Genomic DNA, 16,611 nt, shown 5'->3' on the forward strand with positions numbered 1-16,611 from the left:
TATATAACCTAGATAAAATTGCTTACCATCTGGGGGAATTGAGGGGGGATACTCAAAATTATAGATAAATAATGTTTAAAATTGTTTTTACATGTAATTGGGAGAAAATATTGAAAGGTTGTTTTTTAAGTTTCAGATGCTACCAATCAAGAAACATGAGGATTGATAAAAGGTCAATAGTTTTGTCAAGAGAAAAATTGGGGGAAATGCTGAGTCTTGACTCAACATGCTGGAGACAGGAACCCTACTGAAGTTTTAGGAAGACTTCAGAATGCAGAGTAAAACTATGTTCCTCCTAGGGGCCTCTTGAGAAACTGGCCAGCTGCTCCTCAGAATTCTTAAAAAAAGAACCTATTCTCTAAAGTCACCCTCATTGAACAAAAGAAAATGGAGTTTGTGCATCAAGAAGGGGTAGATTATGAAAAGCTCAGTTGAGCTCAACTTTCCAAGACCATGGCTTTGAGTTTTGTTGTAGGGTACCACCAGAAGTACAGTTGATATAGGTATAGATGGATTAATTTGTGTTTACTGGAATTACATGTTGAAGTCCTCAGTGTAAGAAATGAAGGATTCAGACATTTCAACGTATTTCCATTTAGAGGAACTGCTATGCTACACAATTTTTTAATATTTACAACTTAAAGTGAAGTTGACAGAACTGAAGAATTCATACAGTATGCAAGTTTGTGGTCCTGTTATTTGTGACAGAAAAGAATCCCATTCAAATAAGTGATTTGCTAAGAAAATGCTTGAGCTGTCAGCTCTTGGACTAACAGTCATCATATACATCCTCTCACTAGAGTCGTGGTTAATGACTTAGATAATGCTCTGTGACAAAAAGATGGACCTGCTTTACATCCAACATTCCCATTAACGTTTCCTTGGGAAGAAAACTTTCCCAAGCTATGACCACATTTTGAAAAAATGGCTTTTCAGCCTCATTGCTTCTGATTCTTACATCATTGTCATAGTGACATGACCAAGGTAATAGCAGTATAGAGCTTGATGGTTTTACCTAGCATTTTGGAATTTTTAGCCTTTAGGTGGTAAAGTGTATATGCTACTTAACTTAGACTCCAGAAGACCCAAGTTCACATCCTGCCCCAGATACCACCTTTGTGCCCCATAACACTTCATTTAATCTCTTTCACCCTCAAATTCCTCATTTTTAAAATGGTTGTTAATAATAATATCTATCTCACTGTGTTTTTATAAGGATGGAATGAGGAAATATATGTAAAATACTTTTCAAACCTGAAAATATCATATAAATATTATAAACTATATGAAAAAAAGTTCTTCTAATCTAGTACTTCAACTTTTTTAAATCAAATTTTGTAAACTTGGGCTAATAATAAAATCATGTCATCTTATATAGAAAATATATCATGATAAGAATGTGAATTACATATATGAATTCATATATAAGTATGTATGAATAAATGTAAATGCTATGAATTTAAATTTTTATTCTCCATAAAAACAGCTATATAGTTTTGGAAAATGGCAGTTTAAATATGAGACATTCAGTTGATAGAAAGTTGATTTTATTTATAGATTCACATATTGATTCCTGTACTCCTTCCAATAACTCTGGCCCTTTAGGGGCCTGGAACTAAGAAGCACTTAATGTAAACTTTGTAGACTTCTCAACCTAAAGGAAACCAAAATATTTTTATTAATTAAACAATATAAGTCCCACTGCCCTACACAAAATCCTCAAGTACAAAACTGTTTGAAAAGGTATTTGGTAGGGTGTTTTTTTTCCTTTAAAGAATAATAGCTTAGTTACAATGACATGTCAGAGCATTTATGCTTTATTTTATGTACGTGGTAGTTTGAATGGGCTCTGTACTTTCGTAAATTCTTTATATTACACAATAAAAAGAGAATTACTCCTTTAAAAACTCATTAGTACTGTCAACCACTCACTCAAATGGGACATGAGTATAACTTGAAAGTACTTATCAGATACTTTAAACGTTTTCTTCCGTTGAAGGGTAAGGACAAGTCATGACGACGAAAGATTCTTACCCAAATCTAACCCAAAATGCCGCAGTATAGCCTTGATCCATATAGTTGTGATGAGAAAAAGAAGGTATAGTTGTAACAATGGTAAAATTTGCTTAATGACAAGATAGTTTGTTCAGTATCAAAGAGGGGAACAATCAGTTTTGTTTGGTGATTGAAAGGCTATTCATGACAGTCATGTTGGCTGGGATGTGGTTCCTTTAGGTATTTTCCATTACTCAAGACTGACATGGTTGGTCTGAGTTGACTCATGTTTCTAGTCCATGATTTTAACAATCACAGATTGATACAATAGAGTTCACCCTGAATGTATATACACAAAGAAGTGTTATTCCAAGCTCACAGAACATCTTATTTGGGTGAGATCTGTTCAGTAGCTAGGTTTGGACCTGGAGCTGCTAGATCTAGGTCTGGGGAACATGATCACTCAGGAAAATGAGAGTCATTACCTAATTTGGGGGTTTTGACAATACAAACAAAACTAATACAGACAGAATTAGAAGGAAAGCAGAAAACTGAGAGGAAAAACAATATTTGGTAAATTTTTCCTGAAAAAAAGCTTCATTTCTCAGATATATAGGGAACTCTCAGACTGTGCAGCCTCAGGCAAGTCACTTAAACCCAATTTCTAGCCTTTTTGCCTTGGAACCAGTACTTAGTATTGATTCTAAAACAAAGTAAGGGAGAAGGGGCATGCATGTGCACCTAAGCCAATTTTAGAAAAATAGGAGCCATTTCCCAGTTGATAAGTGGTCAGATGATATGAACAGGGAATTTTCAGAAGACATCAAAACTATTAATAGTTATATAAAAACATGCTTCGAATCACTACTGATGAGATAAATGCAAATTAAAACAACTGAGCTACTACCTCACACCCATCAGATTGTCTTATATGACCGCAAAGGAAAATGATAAATGTTAGTATAAATGTGAAAAAGTAGGGACACTAATGCACTGCTGGTGAAGCAGTAAACTACCATTCTGGAGAACAGTTTAGAACTATGCCATAACATTTTGCAGACCCTTTGACCTAGCAACACCACTACTAAGAGATCAAAGAAAAGGAAAAGGATCCATATGGACAAAAATATTTCTAGTACCTCTATTTGTGATGGTAAAGAATGGAGACTTAAGGGATACCCATTAATTGGAGAATGGCTTAATAACTTTGTAGTATATGATTATGATGGAATACTATTATGCTATAAGAAATGATGAGCAGTTTGGTTTCAGAAAAAAAAAGAAAAATTGATGCAAAGTGAAATGAGCAAAATTAGGACATACTACGTATTAACAGCAATATTGTAATAAGAATCAACTGCGAAAGACTTGGCTACTCTCCTCAAAACGATGATCCGTGACAATTCCAAATAACTCAGGTTGGAAAATGCTATCAGTTTCCATAGAAAAATTTAAAAATACTCAGTAAGTTCTAAAAAGTACATTGGTGAGTTGAAAGCAGTTTCATTTGAATGAGGTTGAAGAACAGACTGTAGATGGTTTGTAATCAAATGAGAGCACTGAGTGGAAATAGAAGCAGCAAATTGTTGACATTTTCTCAAGGAGTTTTGGTGAGAAGGGAAGGAAAGATAAATACAGGATGGTTCCTAACAGTAATGGTTAGATCATGTGAGGGTTTTTTAAGGAAGGGACATGCATGGGCATGTTTGTAGGCATCTAGAAAGGAGCCATTCAATATGGAGAGTGGAAATTATAAAAGGGTGCAGTCTACCGGAGAAAATGGAATGAGATTAAGGATACCAGTCAAGGGATTTACCTTAGCAAGGAGAAAGGCTACCTCTTCGTGTGAGACAGGTCAAAGTAGTGGAGGAAAATGCCTGCATCATATAAGATAAGAAGAAAAGAGTGAGCCCTCCATTTTTTTCCAGTGAACTATGAGCCAAAGCTCCCTACTGAGAGGGTCGAAGGAGGGCTTCCTTCTTTCCTTCAAATACCCCTGGAGGAGATGAGGGGGTAAATCTTAAGATATACAGTGTTTGAAACAACTTATCTGGTGAATAGGATAGAATATTGATTTGGAAGGTAGAAAAAGGCTATTAGTTTTAGCTAGTCCTACCATCTGCCAGAAGCCTTTCCATTCCTTCATTCTAGTACTTACCCTCTGACATTATTCCCAATTTATCCTGTATATAGCTTGTTTGTACATAGGTAGTTTTGCATAGTATGAACTCCTTGAGAGCAGAGGGGTGTTTTTTGTTGTTGTTGTTGGGTTTTTTTGTTTGTTTGTTTTTACACCTTTCTTTGTATCCTCCCCTATTCCTGAAACATAGTAGATGCTTACTAAAAGCTAGCTGACTGACTGAGGGAGACATTTTCTTAGCTAGTTCTCCTAGTTTGTTTTACCATTTTATCATCCAAAAAGGACACTGTGGGTAAAAAACTCATAAGAAATCCATTTGTGTTTGTTTTTTAAACACAGTCATTACTGTCAATATATCCACACTGAATTGTGCTGCTTCTGAAGTAGCAGGTGGGTAGTAAATGGAAGCTTAAGGCAGAATAGCAATGACTTGATTTTCTGTTCTCTTGAGCTTCACTGAAGAGGGCTACTAGATTTTGCCAGTAGAAATTAAGCTATAATTGCTTTCCTCGAGCAATATGCCCTTTTCTGTACATTTCCTGAATACTAATGAAGGCAGGTAAGGAAGGGATGGTGCCATACAGAAGTCCTTGGGAATAAAAATGATCAGATGAAGGGAGTAGGTTAAATCAGACCAAAACATAAAGAATCTCATGTAATGGGATATTCTGAGTTTAGTTTTCTTTGAAACTAATACTGGTACTGTATATTTAATATGTAATATGATAGGGATAAGAGAAAGAAAAATAGTAACTGAGTGGCATTTGAAGAATTATACTCCAGGCATAATGCAGTCTGTTTAAAGGGCAGAATGAGTTCCAGATCTGCTACTAATTGTGTGATTGTGATCAAATTCATTAACTTCTCCAAGTTCCTTACTTATAATGAGTGTTGAATAAGATGATCTCTTAGATCACTTCCCACTTTAAGAATATTCTTGATAACTAGAAATTAGTGTATTCCTTTAAGCTCAACTATTCATTTTCAGGAATTATTTATCTAATTGTAATTCTTTTTAGCTTTTTCACATCCTTTTGTTAAAATTCACACTTAATTATCTAATCAGTAGGTATGGGGATTTTAATTAATTTAGAAAACATAGATATTGTCAACTCCCCACATTTTTCTCTTTCATGCTTTCCTCCTTACTAGGAAGCAAAATGCTATCATGTATCATAGAACAGTTTTATGATAATTTTTCATAAATGTCTTCTTTTATGAGAATTTGCTTTAGGAAAAGCCTTAGTATAGGAGAGTGGTATGCTAAAGTTTTACATGTGCTTTATTTGTTGTGTGTCTTTGCAGACTTCGACAGTAGCAAACCTGCAGGATTTCCTTTTTGGCATGAGGTTGAGCTTCTTATTATAGAGATGTTACCTACTCCTTAGGTCTCTCAGTAGGCATGAAATGAACAAATGGGAGAAATGGAGTAAAAGAGCATTTCTTACTGAATCAAATCAATGGATAGATTTCCTTAGATTTGTAAAATTGAGACTTAACCATAAACCAACTGTAGTCTAAAAATGACTGGACAGAATTTGTCTTTTGACAAGAAGGAAAAAATGCTTATATATAATAAAATAATAAAATATAATAAAAGGTGTAGAATGTGTTTGCCTCAAATCTTTTTTTAAAAACTTCTTTGTATTGGAAAAATTACAAATACATGCATTTTCCTTTATGAAAAATAGAACTATGAAAGCATAAATCTTCCCTATTTAACAGCTTTTTTTAATCATTTAAATTTAATGTGGCAATTTCAACATTGCTCTGCTTTTTGATGTTCTGAAATTGTTTCTCTATTTTTCTGTTTATTTGGTTCATTGAGTTTTTTAATGGTTTTTCTTCCTTTTTCTAAGTATTGCTACCACTACTTCCCTACAGCTCCCTCCTACCAAAAATAGCAAAAGCTTTACAGCATATAAAGTATAGTCAAACAACAAATGTATGTTTCATTGGTGTAAATTTTTGTATCTTCACCAAAAAATCGGGAAGCCTATTTCACCAATGGTCTTCTGCAATCATAGCATTGGTCAGTGAAGTCTTTGATAATTACTTTTCTTTACACTGTTTTAGTCATAAATTGTTCTGCTGGTTCTTCTTCTGTTAATATAAATTCTCCCAGGACTTTGAATCCATCCCTTTTATTATGTATTATAGAGCAATAAAATTACATTCAATTCCCATGCCATAATTTGTTAAACCGGTTATTCCTCAGTGAATGGGCATTCCTTTTTTTTTTTTCCAGTCCTTTGCTGCAACAAAAAAAATGCTGATAAAAATATTTTTGTATTTATGTATAGATCTATTTCCTTAGTCTTTGATCTCTTTTGAGGGTTTTAGCCTAGTAGTGGTTCACTGGGTTAAAAGATATACCCAGTTTTATGAATTTTGGAGTCAAGTTTCAAATTGCTTTCTGAAATGGTTGGATCATTTCACAGCTCCACCAAGAGTATTTTAGTATGCCTGTTCTCCAACATCATCATTTTCCTTTTATGTCATCTCTGAAATTCTAATAATGTATGAACAACCTCAAAGTTGTTCAAATTTACTTTACTGTTATTATTGGTGATTTAGAGGAATTGAAGGTTGTTGATAGTTTGCCTTTCTTTTGAGAATTGTCTTTTCATATATTTGAACCATGTATCTATTAGGGAATTGCTGTATAGTTGACATGCCAGATTTTATCAGAGAAATTTGTTACCAAAAAAATTTCCTATTTAGCTGTTTACCTTCTAGTTCCAATGCAGTGATTTTGTTTATTCATAAAATGGCCATCCTTTGCTTAAATATGTAGCATTTAAAAGAGTTGGGTGTCATAAACTGTAAGAGTTAAAATGGTTGAGGTTGTAAACTGTAGTGAGTAAAATAGTGGAAGATATAAATTGTAGTAGATATAAGAGTGCGTGAGTAAATTGTGACCACAGGAAATATGTTTTCACCACAGTGTCTTGTTTTAAATCAAATATAAGGTGGTCGACAGGGAAATATTCCCAATTATGAATATACCCAAGTCAACTGGGTTTTATAGAGATTTTAATTAATAATACAATGAGGAATTAAAGAGAGAGAGAGAAAGAGTAAGAAAGGAATAAGTTTGAAGGGCCTTAAGCCAACATGGCCTAGACCTGAGTCTTAACAGAGAGATCAGTCAGTCTTTAATCACTCACCACAAGATCTGTCCAAGCAAGGATTCTAGTGACACCAGGCCAGCATCATCTCAGCTGCTTTCACCAGCTCAATCCTCAATCTGAAATGTCCCCGAGAGAGTCTCGAGAGAGACCCTTCAAGGCAGCCTTTCCCAGCTGACTGTCTCCTTAGAGCCTGTCTCTCAAGAGCTCCTTCTCAAGAGATCCTTTCTCAAGAGATTCCTTTTTCTTATATAGGGGGTTTTCTCCTATGTCACCTCCCCTAAGTTCTTCCTTCTACCAATCACAGTAGACGTTTTCCAAAGGACAGCCCATTCTGAATTCACAGCTGAGTAGATTACTCCCTTTAGTAAGTTTGAACCAGAAAAAACACAGCTGAGTCGACTAATCGTTTTAGTAAGTTTTCACCTCTTTGTTCCTTGTAAGTTCACAAGTTGCCTGACCTTTATAGGTACTTAGCACCCCATTGTATTAATTCTAAAAATAGGCATGGCTTAAAGTATGGGTGTAAGCATTTCTCATTGTTCAGCAAGGAGTTTTCTCCCCTAAAGCAGTCCTAAGTATGGGTGGAGTAGAGGTCCTCCCATTTCTGATCCAAGTAGAGTTCTCACATTTTAGATCTAAGTAGCTTCACTGTTTAAAATGGGGAATGGTCTTAACCAAATGTTCTAAGGTAGAGTCTGAGAAATTTCAAGATTCACAACCCCCCCCCCATGATCATTGGGAGACTAGTCTCCCCATTGATCATTTAACATAATCAATTTGTAGTTCTAAATGCACTTCTAACTATAGATATACACAATATTCAATTTTCTAAGAGAAATTAGAATAGTGAGGGAGGAAATAGAAAAGAAAAGAAAGCAAAACCAATGTTTTGCTAAGCGCCTTGACAAAAAGCCAAATTAGGGGCAGTCCCTTTTGGCATAAATGTGTACATTTACAATAAATGTTCAATCAAAGTTCAGTTCAATCAATCATATCCAAAGTTCATTCTTGATCTTCTTGATGAAGTGTAGGTTTTCCGGTATCTTTCTGCAACAATTCATTCTCTGGATTTAGGAGTTTCAAGCTTCTTTCTTGAAGATATTTTCTCAAACAAAATTCAAAGCCTTGGATTTTCATAAAAATACAATCTCAAGCAAAAAATAAAAATTCTTAGATTTTGAATTAAAATACAATCCCCCTGAAGCAGGTGTTAAAAAACATCCAGTTCAGCTTAGGATGCAATGTTTAGTTATAGGGGTGTTTGAGTCGTTTATCAAAAGAATAGAAAAATAATCAAAAAGATAAGGAAAAAAATTCAAAATAAGCCCTTGTATAGGTCCATTTTAAAGTAATTTCTATCCCACAAGCCTATAGGACAGAATGCAGTAATATTTCATTTAGCCATTTGTAGCCAAGACTACATGAAGTTGCTATAATATAAGAAAGAAAAGAAAAAAAAATTCTATTTTGATGGGGAAATGTCATTCCCTCGTCTGACCTTTTTGTCATTCTCGGGGATATAGGGAGCCAGCATGATAGTCAAACTTTGTACTTGTATGAGTACTTTGCAAAGAGTGTAGATACAAGGAAGTCCTATGACTTAACGTATGTCAAGCGTCGCAACCTCAAGTCTCACATTAGTATTTCCTGTGTGCTCTTTTTGGCACTATTCAGGTTAAGTCTGTGCTCCTTGTTTTTTATCCCTTTTTCTGGAAACAGATTCGAACATTAATAATAGTCTCATAACATTTTATCAATAAATGGCAGGTTCCCATTAAAGCTTTTAGGTATATATTGATATTATAGCAAGAATATATATACATATATTAAACTTCTATTACTGCAGGAAAACAATATTATATTAATTATATGTACCTTTAGTACAAGAAATGAGAAAAATCAAATATTCTAATAAAAATAAAGAAAAGCAATAATAAAAGTAAGGAAAAATCAGTAATTCAATGTGTTCTCGAAAAAACAAAACAACATCCACTTGTCTATGGATTATTATCTCCAATTCATATGATAGGGTACAGTCAATCAATCTCAGCAGAAGATGCTTTCTTCACATGTGAGCAATGAATCCAAGAGTCATTTTCTCCAACCTTTATAGATGTTGGAGTAGTTAACAATATTTGGAATGGTCCTTCCCATGAAGGTTGAGTTGCTCCAGTTCGCTTGAAATTCTTAATATATACTTTGTCTCCTGGGTTCAGGTCATGCAGAGAAAAGTCTAGTGGTTCAGCTTGTACTGCAGCTCTGGATTCATGAAGTTCACGCAGTTTGTGCTGTAACTCCTGTATATAGGAAGCAATAGTAATATCTCCCCCTAATAAGGTGGTATATGCAGGGGAAAAAGGTTTAGCCTGTATAGGCGGATGTCCAAAAAGCATCTCAAATGGTGAGATGTGTAGGTCTCCTCTAGGCCTGCTTCTGAGATAAAATAGGGCCAGAGGGAGAATTTCAGACCATTTACCAATCATAGTTTTAAGTTCTTTGTTCATTCTTTCCTACTATTTGGAGTGGAGAAAAAACTGAAAGAGGTTAATTAATATCAACAAAATCAATAGAGTCTAAGAAGAATCACCTTCATTATATTTGGGAAGTTCCTTGGGCACCCTCCTGAAGGGCACCCCTCTGAGGGTCATTAGCACCTCGAGTATTTTTTGGACGAGCCCCATTTCTTATATTTTGTTGTTGAGTATTATCATTATAATTTTCTTCATTTTGAGCATTGTCATCATTTTCCCAATTCCTATTTCTATAATTCTGGTTTCTAAAGTTCTTATTTCTATATTCATTATAGTTATTTCCATAATCATTATTACAATTTCTAAAATTTCTAAAATTCTGGTTTCTATGACCATTATCATTTCTATAGTTGTTACTTCTAAAGCTATTATTAAACTGCGTATTCCTTCCAATCATCTTAAGAAAGGTTCTACATTCCATCATTTTGTGGCCCTTCTTTCTCACAGAAGTGGCAAGTTACTGATTTATTTGTGAATTCCCGCAAAGGGGCTATAGTCTCTCCCTTATTTTTCAATTGTCTCTTTAACATTTCAATTTCTTTCTTTAAATCTTCCACTGATGTATCATCTTCCTCAGGTCTTTTTACACAACCTTTATAAACATAGGTTGCTACTCTCCTTAGTTCATCGAGGTCCATAGAGTCCCAATTAGGACAGCTAGTTCTAAAGTAGTCTTTTACCACTGAACAACAATTCTTAACAAATTGCCTACGTATTTGTCTAATGTCTCTTTCTCTGGATAAATCAAGGTCCACATATGTATTCCCTACATCAATAAGTCTGTCCATAAACTGGGAGGGTGTTTCATCAAGATCTTGTCGGGTTCTTTCAAATTTTGACCATTTTTCTGGTCTATCAGAACAAGCTCTCATGGCTGTCAATAATGCTTCTCTGGCCTGGTTTAGTTTTGTGTGATCTAGTTCAACATTTGGGTTCCAATGTGGATCTTCAGTTGGCCAATAATTTCCTTTTTTACCTCGCTTTTCATTAGCCAGAGAGACGATATTATTTTTCTCTCTCTTTGTTAATAATTCTTCTAATAAATTCTCAACATCCAACCAAGTGGGGTCAAAAGTTCTGAATATGTTCTCTAATTTTTTTTATGATCAATATTGGTTCATCCTCAAATGATGGCATATCTTTCAATTTTTTTAAATCTTCAGGGCTAAAAGGTGTATGACGTCTTACAGATACCAAGTTTCCATTTTTATTAAAAGTGGGTACTTCCCTTAAAGGAAATAAGATATCTGAATTATTTGGTACTCCTGTTTCTAGGCTTCTAGCTCTATTCTCAGTGGGGTAAGTATGAGAAATAGAAGAGTTGGGCACATTAAAGGAAAGGGTTTGTTGTTGTCCCATAGTGTCAGAAAAATCAGAGGTAGGGTATGAATTTAGGTTGGAATGTGAACTTAAAGTGGATTGTGTCGGGTGTGAAGGAGGAGCCAAGGAAGAAGTGTGAAAGGATACAGAGGTGTTTGGATTGGAGGAATCAGTAAGGTGTGAAGTAGAGGGATTAAGATCAGAAGTATGGGTAGGGTGTGAACTTAGAGTTGATTGTGTAGGGTCGGAAGTGTGGGTGGGGTGTGTATTTAGAGTTGAAGGTGTGAGGTTGGAAGCATGGGTGGGGTGTGTACTTAGAGTTGGTTGGTTAGAATTAGGATTTTCTGAGGCCAAGGGGACAGGGGGAGGGGTAGGTTGGTTAAGAGCAGGGGGTTCTAAGGCCGAGTTGGCAGGAGGAGCTGTGTCCAGAATTTCTGATAATGTTCTTAACTCTCTTTTAATGCTTCTCATAAAAGTTACGATCTCCCCATGACGTCCCTCCATAAGCTCCTGCCGAGTATTTAGTTCTACAATTTGTTGGATATTAGAAGGAGCAATTTGTTGGTTTGACTGAGAAATAAGTTCTTCAAGGAAATACAATATTACAATTACAGCAATCAAAAACTCAAGGGAAAGTAGTATGTCGATTAAATTTTGCCATAAGTTCCATGGGATGAGCCCATGGGATGAGGCAAGGAATTCTGTATTTATAAGATTGGTCATGGGGCTGATAAGCCAGCTGTTAAGTAAGTTGTAGACCAATGCTTGTATTAAGAAAAGAACAAAGTATTTATTGAAACGCCAGTTGTTAACTAAGTTCTGAACTGTCTGTAACTCCATATTTCTAAAGTAAACACGTGGGAAGCAGGACAAGGTCAAAAATCTTTCCCAGGTTTTTCTAGTCCTAATTTAGGCAGTTGCTAGCCAGGACCTTAGGGCCCTGTTGCTAAGATCTAAACAGCTTAATTTAAGGAGAATCAAAAAGATTTTTTACTCACCCGTTCTTGCAGCTGTATTTTTGAAGCCAAGTTAAAAAAGAAAACAGAACTGACTGATAGAGCAAGTAATAAAGAGAGAAAGGAAAGGAAAGAGATTTCACAGAAACTTTTTGAGGGTTTTTTCACCAATTTCGTGGTCAGCCATAAACTGTAATAATTAAAATAGTTGATGGCCTTAAACTATAGAGTTAAAAATGGTTGAGGTTGTAAACTGTAGTGAGTAAAATAGTGGAAGATATAAATTGTAGTAGATATAAGAGTGGGTGAGTAAATTATGACTGCAGGAAATATGGTTTCAAGACAGTGTCTTGTTTTAAATCAAATATAAGGTGGTCGCCAGGGAAATATTCCCAATTATGAATATACCCAAGTCAACTGGGTTTTATAGAGATTTTAATTAATAATACAGATAAAATCTATTTCTCTTTTCTCATACTTGTGAAAGTCATCTCTTTCCTAGCTCCTATTATTTGTTGATTGTGTGACCTTTTACATATAAGCCATATATCCTTCAGAGCTTATTACTATATGATATGACATGTTGGTCTAAACCTAATTTCTTTCAGATTTATTTCCAGTTTACCTAGCAGTTTTTGTCTCAGTGCGTATCCTCCCTTAACTCAGTATTTTAATTCCTTAGGTTTATTAACTACTGGGATCCTATGCAAGATTGATTCTGGCTTATCCCATTTTTCCCATCTTATATTTAAGAATACTACTTGCATTACTCCAATCTGTTCCCTGTTTTTAACCACATTTATTTTTGGTGACATTTTCATGTACCCATTACATTTGAATCTTGGAAACTAAAGCTAAGCTATGACAGATTCTGTCTCATTTTCTTTTTTAGTACTTTGATTAGACTAATCAGAGTTTAAATTTAATGTAAAATAATGTAGAAAAACAACTAATACAAAATCTGTAAGAGCATTGTTTTACATCATCGTTCTACAGCTTGCATTACATACAGCAGTGTTGGTGAAAGTTTTCAAGTTCGCATGTCCAAACTGCAACTAAAAGCTGTCTGTGAGCTCCCCTGACATTATGTCAGCAAGCAGAGGGATTAAGTACTTGCTTTAGGCAGATAGACAGAGGGGCAGGGCATGCAAAAAATGTCCTCGGGCACCGGGAAGATGGAAGTTGCTACATTGCCCCTCTTCCCAGTGCCCAAGGACACATGTACCAATTTTTCGTCAAAGATGACCTACAGTATGAAACATTTGAGAACAGTATGCCTCTGAAATATTCAGTGTTATTGTGGGGTCTGTTAAGTTCCCTCTGTCCTCTCTTTCCCTCCCTTTTTGTACTCCGTTCCCCCTACCCCCTTAGTTTTCCCTTCTTCCTTTCCCTGTAGGATAAGATAGAATTCAAGACCCCAATGAATCTAGATGCTCTTACCTCTCAGAATTGGTTTCACTGAGAGTAAGGTTTAAGTATTACCTATTGGTACTCTCTTCCTCTACTTCTTATAAGAGTATTCTCCCCCTCCCCTTCCCATGTGTATCTTTGTGTGATAAAGATTATCCTATTTATTTTATTTCTTCAAGTATCTCTTGGTGCCATCTTCGACACTCCCCCCTTTTCTTTTTTTTGCATATCTCATAGCACTTATTACCCCAATCTCTTCCTGTGAATGATTCTTCTAATTACTATAATATTGAATATAATTTTTGAGAGTTACAAATCATTTCCCCATATATTAATATATATAATTTGATCAAATTGTAATCCTTAAAGAAGAAAGTTTGAATAAAAAACATTTTTCCTCTTTTCCTTCTCTTATTTATGTTTTCGTGTTTCTTTCAGTGGTATTTTGGGATGTTACATGATTTTTATTTAACATTTTATTTTTCCAAATTTGCTATGATAGCATAAAGCACCAACAAATAATATTTCCATATGTCAGTGATTTATGATTTCATTGACATGAGCACTGTCTCCACTGCTATAGATTGCAATTCTTCTCTGACTTAATGTATAAATAAACTATGGCATATATAAAAAGGACATCAAGATGTTTGTATATCAAAGTAGATTCAAAGGAAAGTAAATATAAAATATTGTCTTTGACTTAAAAGATGAAGTTGTATGCATAGAAAACTTTTCTCTGTCATTCCATTTCCATTTTCAATCACTTTTCCTGGAATTTTCTCTAAATTTAGAATATTCTCTGCTTGCCTGTTGTACAAGAAGAAACTAAGGTCATGTCGGGTCTATTGTTCTGTACATAATAAAAACAATCCAAAACTTCCTTAAACTATACTTTGTTAGCAGTGACATTGTCAAAGGATTTTTAGATATTTTCTTTATCTTTGACTTTAAACTGCCACCTTATGGACAGAATTAAAATAATATCTTTCAACCCTACCAAGTAGCATTTAAGTTTTGTTTGATTGTTTTGTGTAGATTCTCAGCAAAGAGCTCCCAAAATTTCTTTTTCAAAAAACATATAATCCCAACCCATAATAAATGAATAGTAAATGTTTATTGTTCATAACAGATTTGAAGGACTCTTGCCATCTGACCTTCACTGATTAAATAGCCCTGATTAGATGGAATTTTTCTTTAGTTGGCTCTTCATGAGAAGTTGGTAAATAATTTTGGTGTTGATTTTTGAGAATTATTGAATAATTAATGTTATTAAAATCTGCTTGTTTTCCTTCTATCCCTCTCCTCTTATCCTACTTTCCCCCCAGCTCGAGGCCACTCAGACACCACCGTGTTCTTTTATCTTTGGATTGTCTTCCATTTCATCAGTACCTGCTATACCCTCTTTTGGGATCTCAAGATGGATTGGGGTCTCTTTGATAGGAATGCTGGGGAAAATACCTTCCTTCGGGAAGAGATTGTCTACCCCCAAAAGGTAAATACTAAAAGTGTTTATGTTTGTCAAAAGTTTTTAACAATCCCAGGGCATGATATGGTATTATAAATCATTTATTTAAATTTGGAGAAAGGGATTATCTGGGCAAGAGGTTCTTATCCTAGGATCTGTGGATTGATTTTATGAGGTCTGTGAATTTAGATGGGAAAACTTTTACATTTTTACTTCAATATTATTGATTTCCTTTGCAATCCTGTATGTTTTATGCATTTAAAAACATGATTCTGAGGAGCTTATGGGTTTTCCAAGATTGCCAAAGGAATCTGCAAGCAAAAGGTTGATCTAAGTCCAGTTTATTTTCTAGATTAAGAAATTATTTGCCCCAAATCACAGAAATAGTAATTGAAAGAAACAGGGTTGAACCTCAAGTGTTTTTTACTCCAAATATAGCTCTTTTCCCCTATATTATTCCACCTTACATCATTTAAACTATACTATACTATAGATCAAATCTTAATATGGCAACTATTATTACAAAGCAATTTAGCTGAGGGGGGGAAATAAAGTCTCATCCACTAATTTCAAAACCTCTTATAACCAAATTCCACCACAATTACCAGACAATTTTGGTATTCACCTAGAATTCATTATGACAGGATATGATTTGTTTATTTGTCATAGGCCTGGATTGAAGCTGAAAGAGACTTCAGAGGTCATCTAGTCAAGCTCTTGAAATTTACATATAAAAAAAGTGGAAAAGCTGGAATTTAAGCTCAGGACCTCTTAACACTGTATCTAGTTCTCTTTGGAAGAACCAATAAAATTTGTATATAACCTCCTAAGAAAAACATTTAGGAATCACTGAAATTATTTGTATTTTGTTTTTTGAATGGGTCTCTCATGTCAGAACGTCATTAAAGTATCCACATTATACTATGAAGAATCTGAGCTTCAATGTTGACAGAGGGGAATTATTTCAGATATAAAGGATTAAAAATGGAAGAATCAACAGTTACTATAGAAAGGCTGAGGAAGGTAAATTCACAATAACAAAAGAGAATATTTGTTTAAAAGCACTTAGCAGATGCCTGTTACATAGAAGGTTAGCTATTAAGTTATTAATAGCAATGAACAAAACAGTAATCAAGCTACAATAATAGGAACAACTCACCTTTCTAAAAGATCTTTAAAGTTTACAGAGTACTTTTTTCAAAATAAACCTGTATAAGAAGGTATTAGGGACTTCTCCATTAATGGCTTTACGATGTCCCAGAACAATCTGCAGGGATCTATGAGGAAAAAAAAAAACTATCCTCAAGCAGAGGACAAACTGAGGGAGTGAAAACACCGAGGAAAAGCAATTGCTTGACTACAGAGGTTGAGGGGACATGATCAAGGAGAGACGCTAAATGAGCACCCTAATGCAAATACCAACAAGGAAATGGGTTCAGAGCAAGAACACATGTGATACCCAGAGGAATCGCGTCGGCGGGAGGAAAAGAAAATGATCTCTGTTTCCAATGAACAATGTATGAAAATGACCAAATAAAATAATGTTTTAAAAACTAAAAAAAAAAAGAAGAAGGTATTAGGTAATGATTGAAACACATTGATAAAATTCTTTTCAGCTAGTTTCACTCATAATGATTATCTCAATCATGAGTTCTTA

At 34.7% G+C, this 16,611-nt stretch overlaps 1 protein-coding gene across 1 annotated transcript in view; it reads left to right on the forward strand.

The window, feature by feature from the left end:
• XPR1 (xenotropic and polytropic retrovirus receptor 1) overlaps nucleotides 1-16,611 on the forward strand; it is a 274,881-nt gene that overhangs the window by 223,326 nt on the left and 34,944 nt on the right. The window contains exon 12 of the mRNA XM_056815607.1: nucleotides 14,815-14,981. Within this exon, the coding sequence (XP_056671585.1) occupies nucleotides 14,815-14,981 (167 nt within the window). The remainder of the gene's footprint in view (nucleotides 1-14,814; nucleotides 14,982-16,611) is intronic.

Source organism: Monodelphis domestica, chromosome 2, assembly GCF_027887165.1.
Source record: "Monodelphis domestica isolate mMonDom1 chromosome 2, mMonDom1.pri, whole genome shotgun sequence".
Classification (NCBI taxonomy): domain Eukaryota; kingdom Metazoa; phylum Chordata; class Mammalia; order Didelphimorphia; family Didelphidae; genus Monodelphis; species Monodelphis domestica.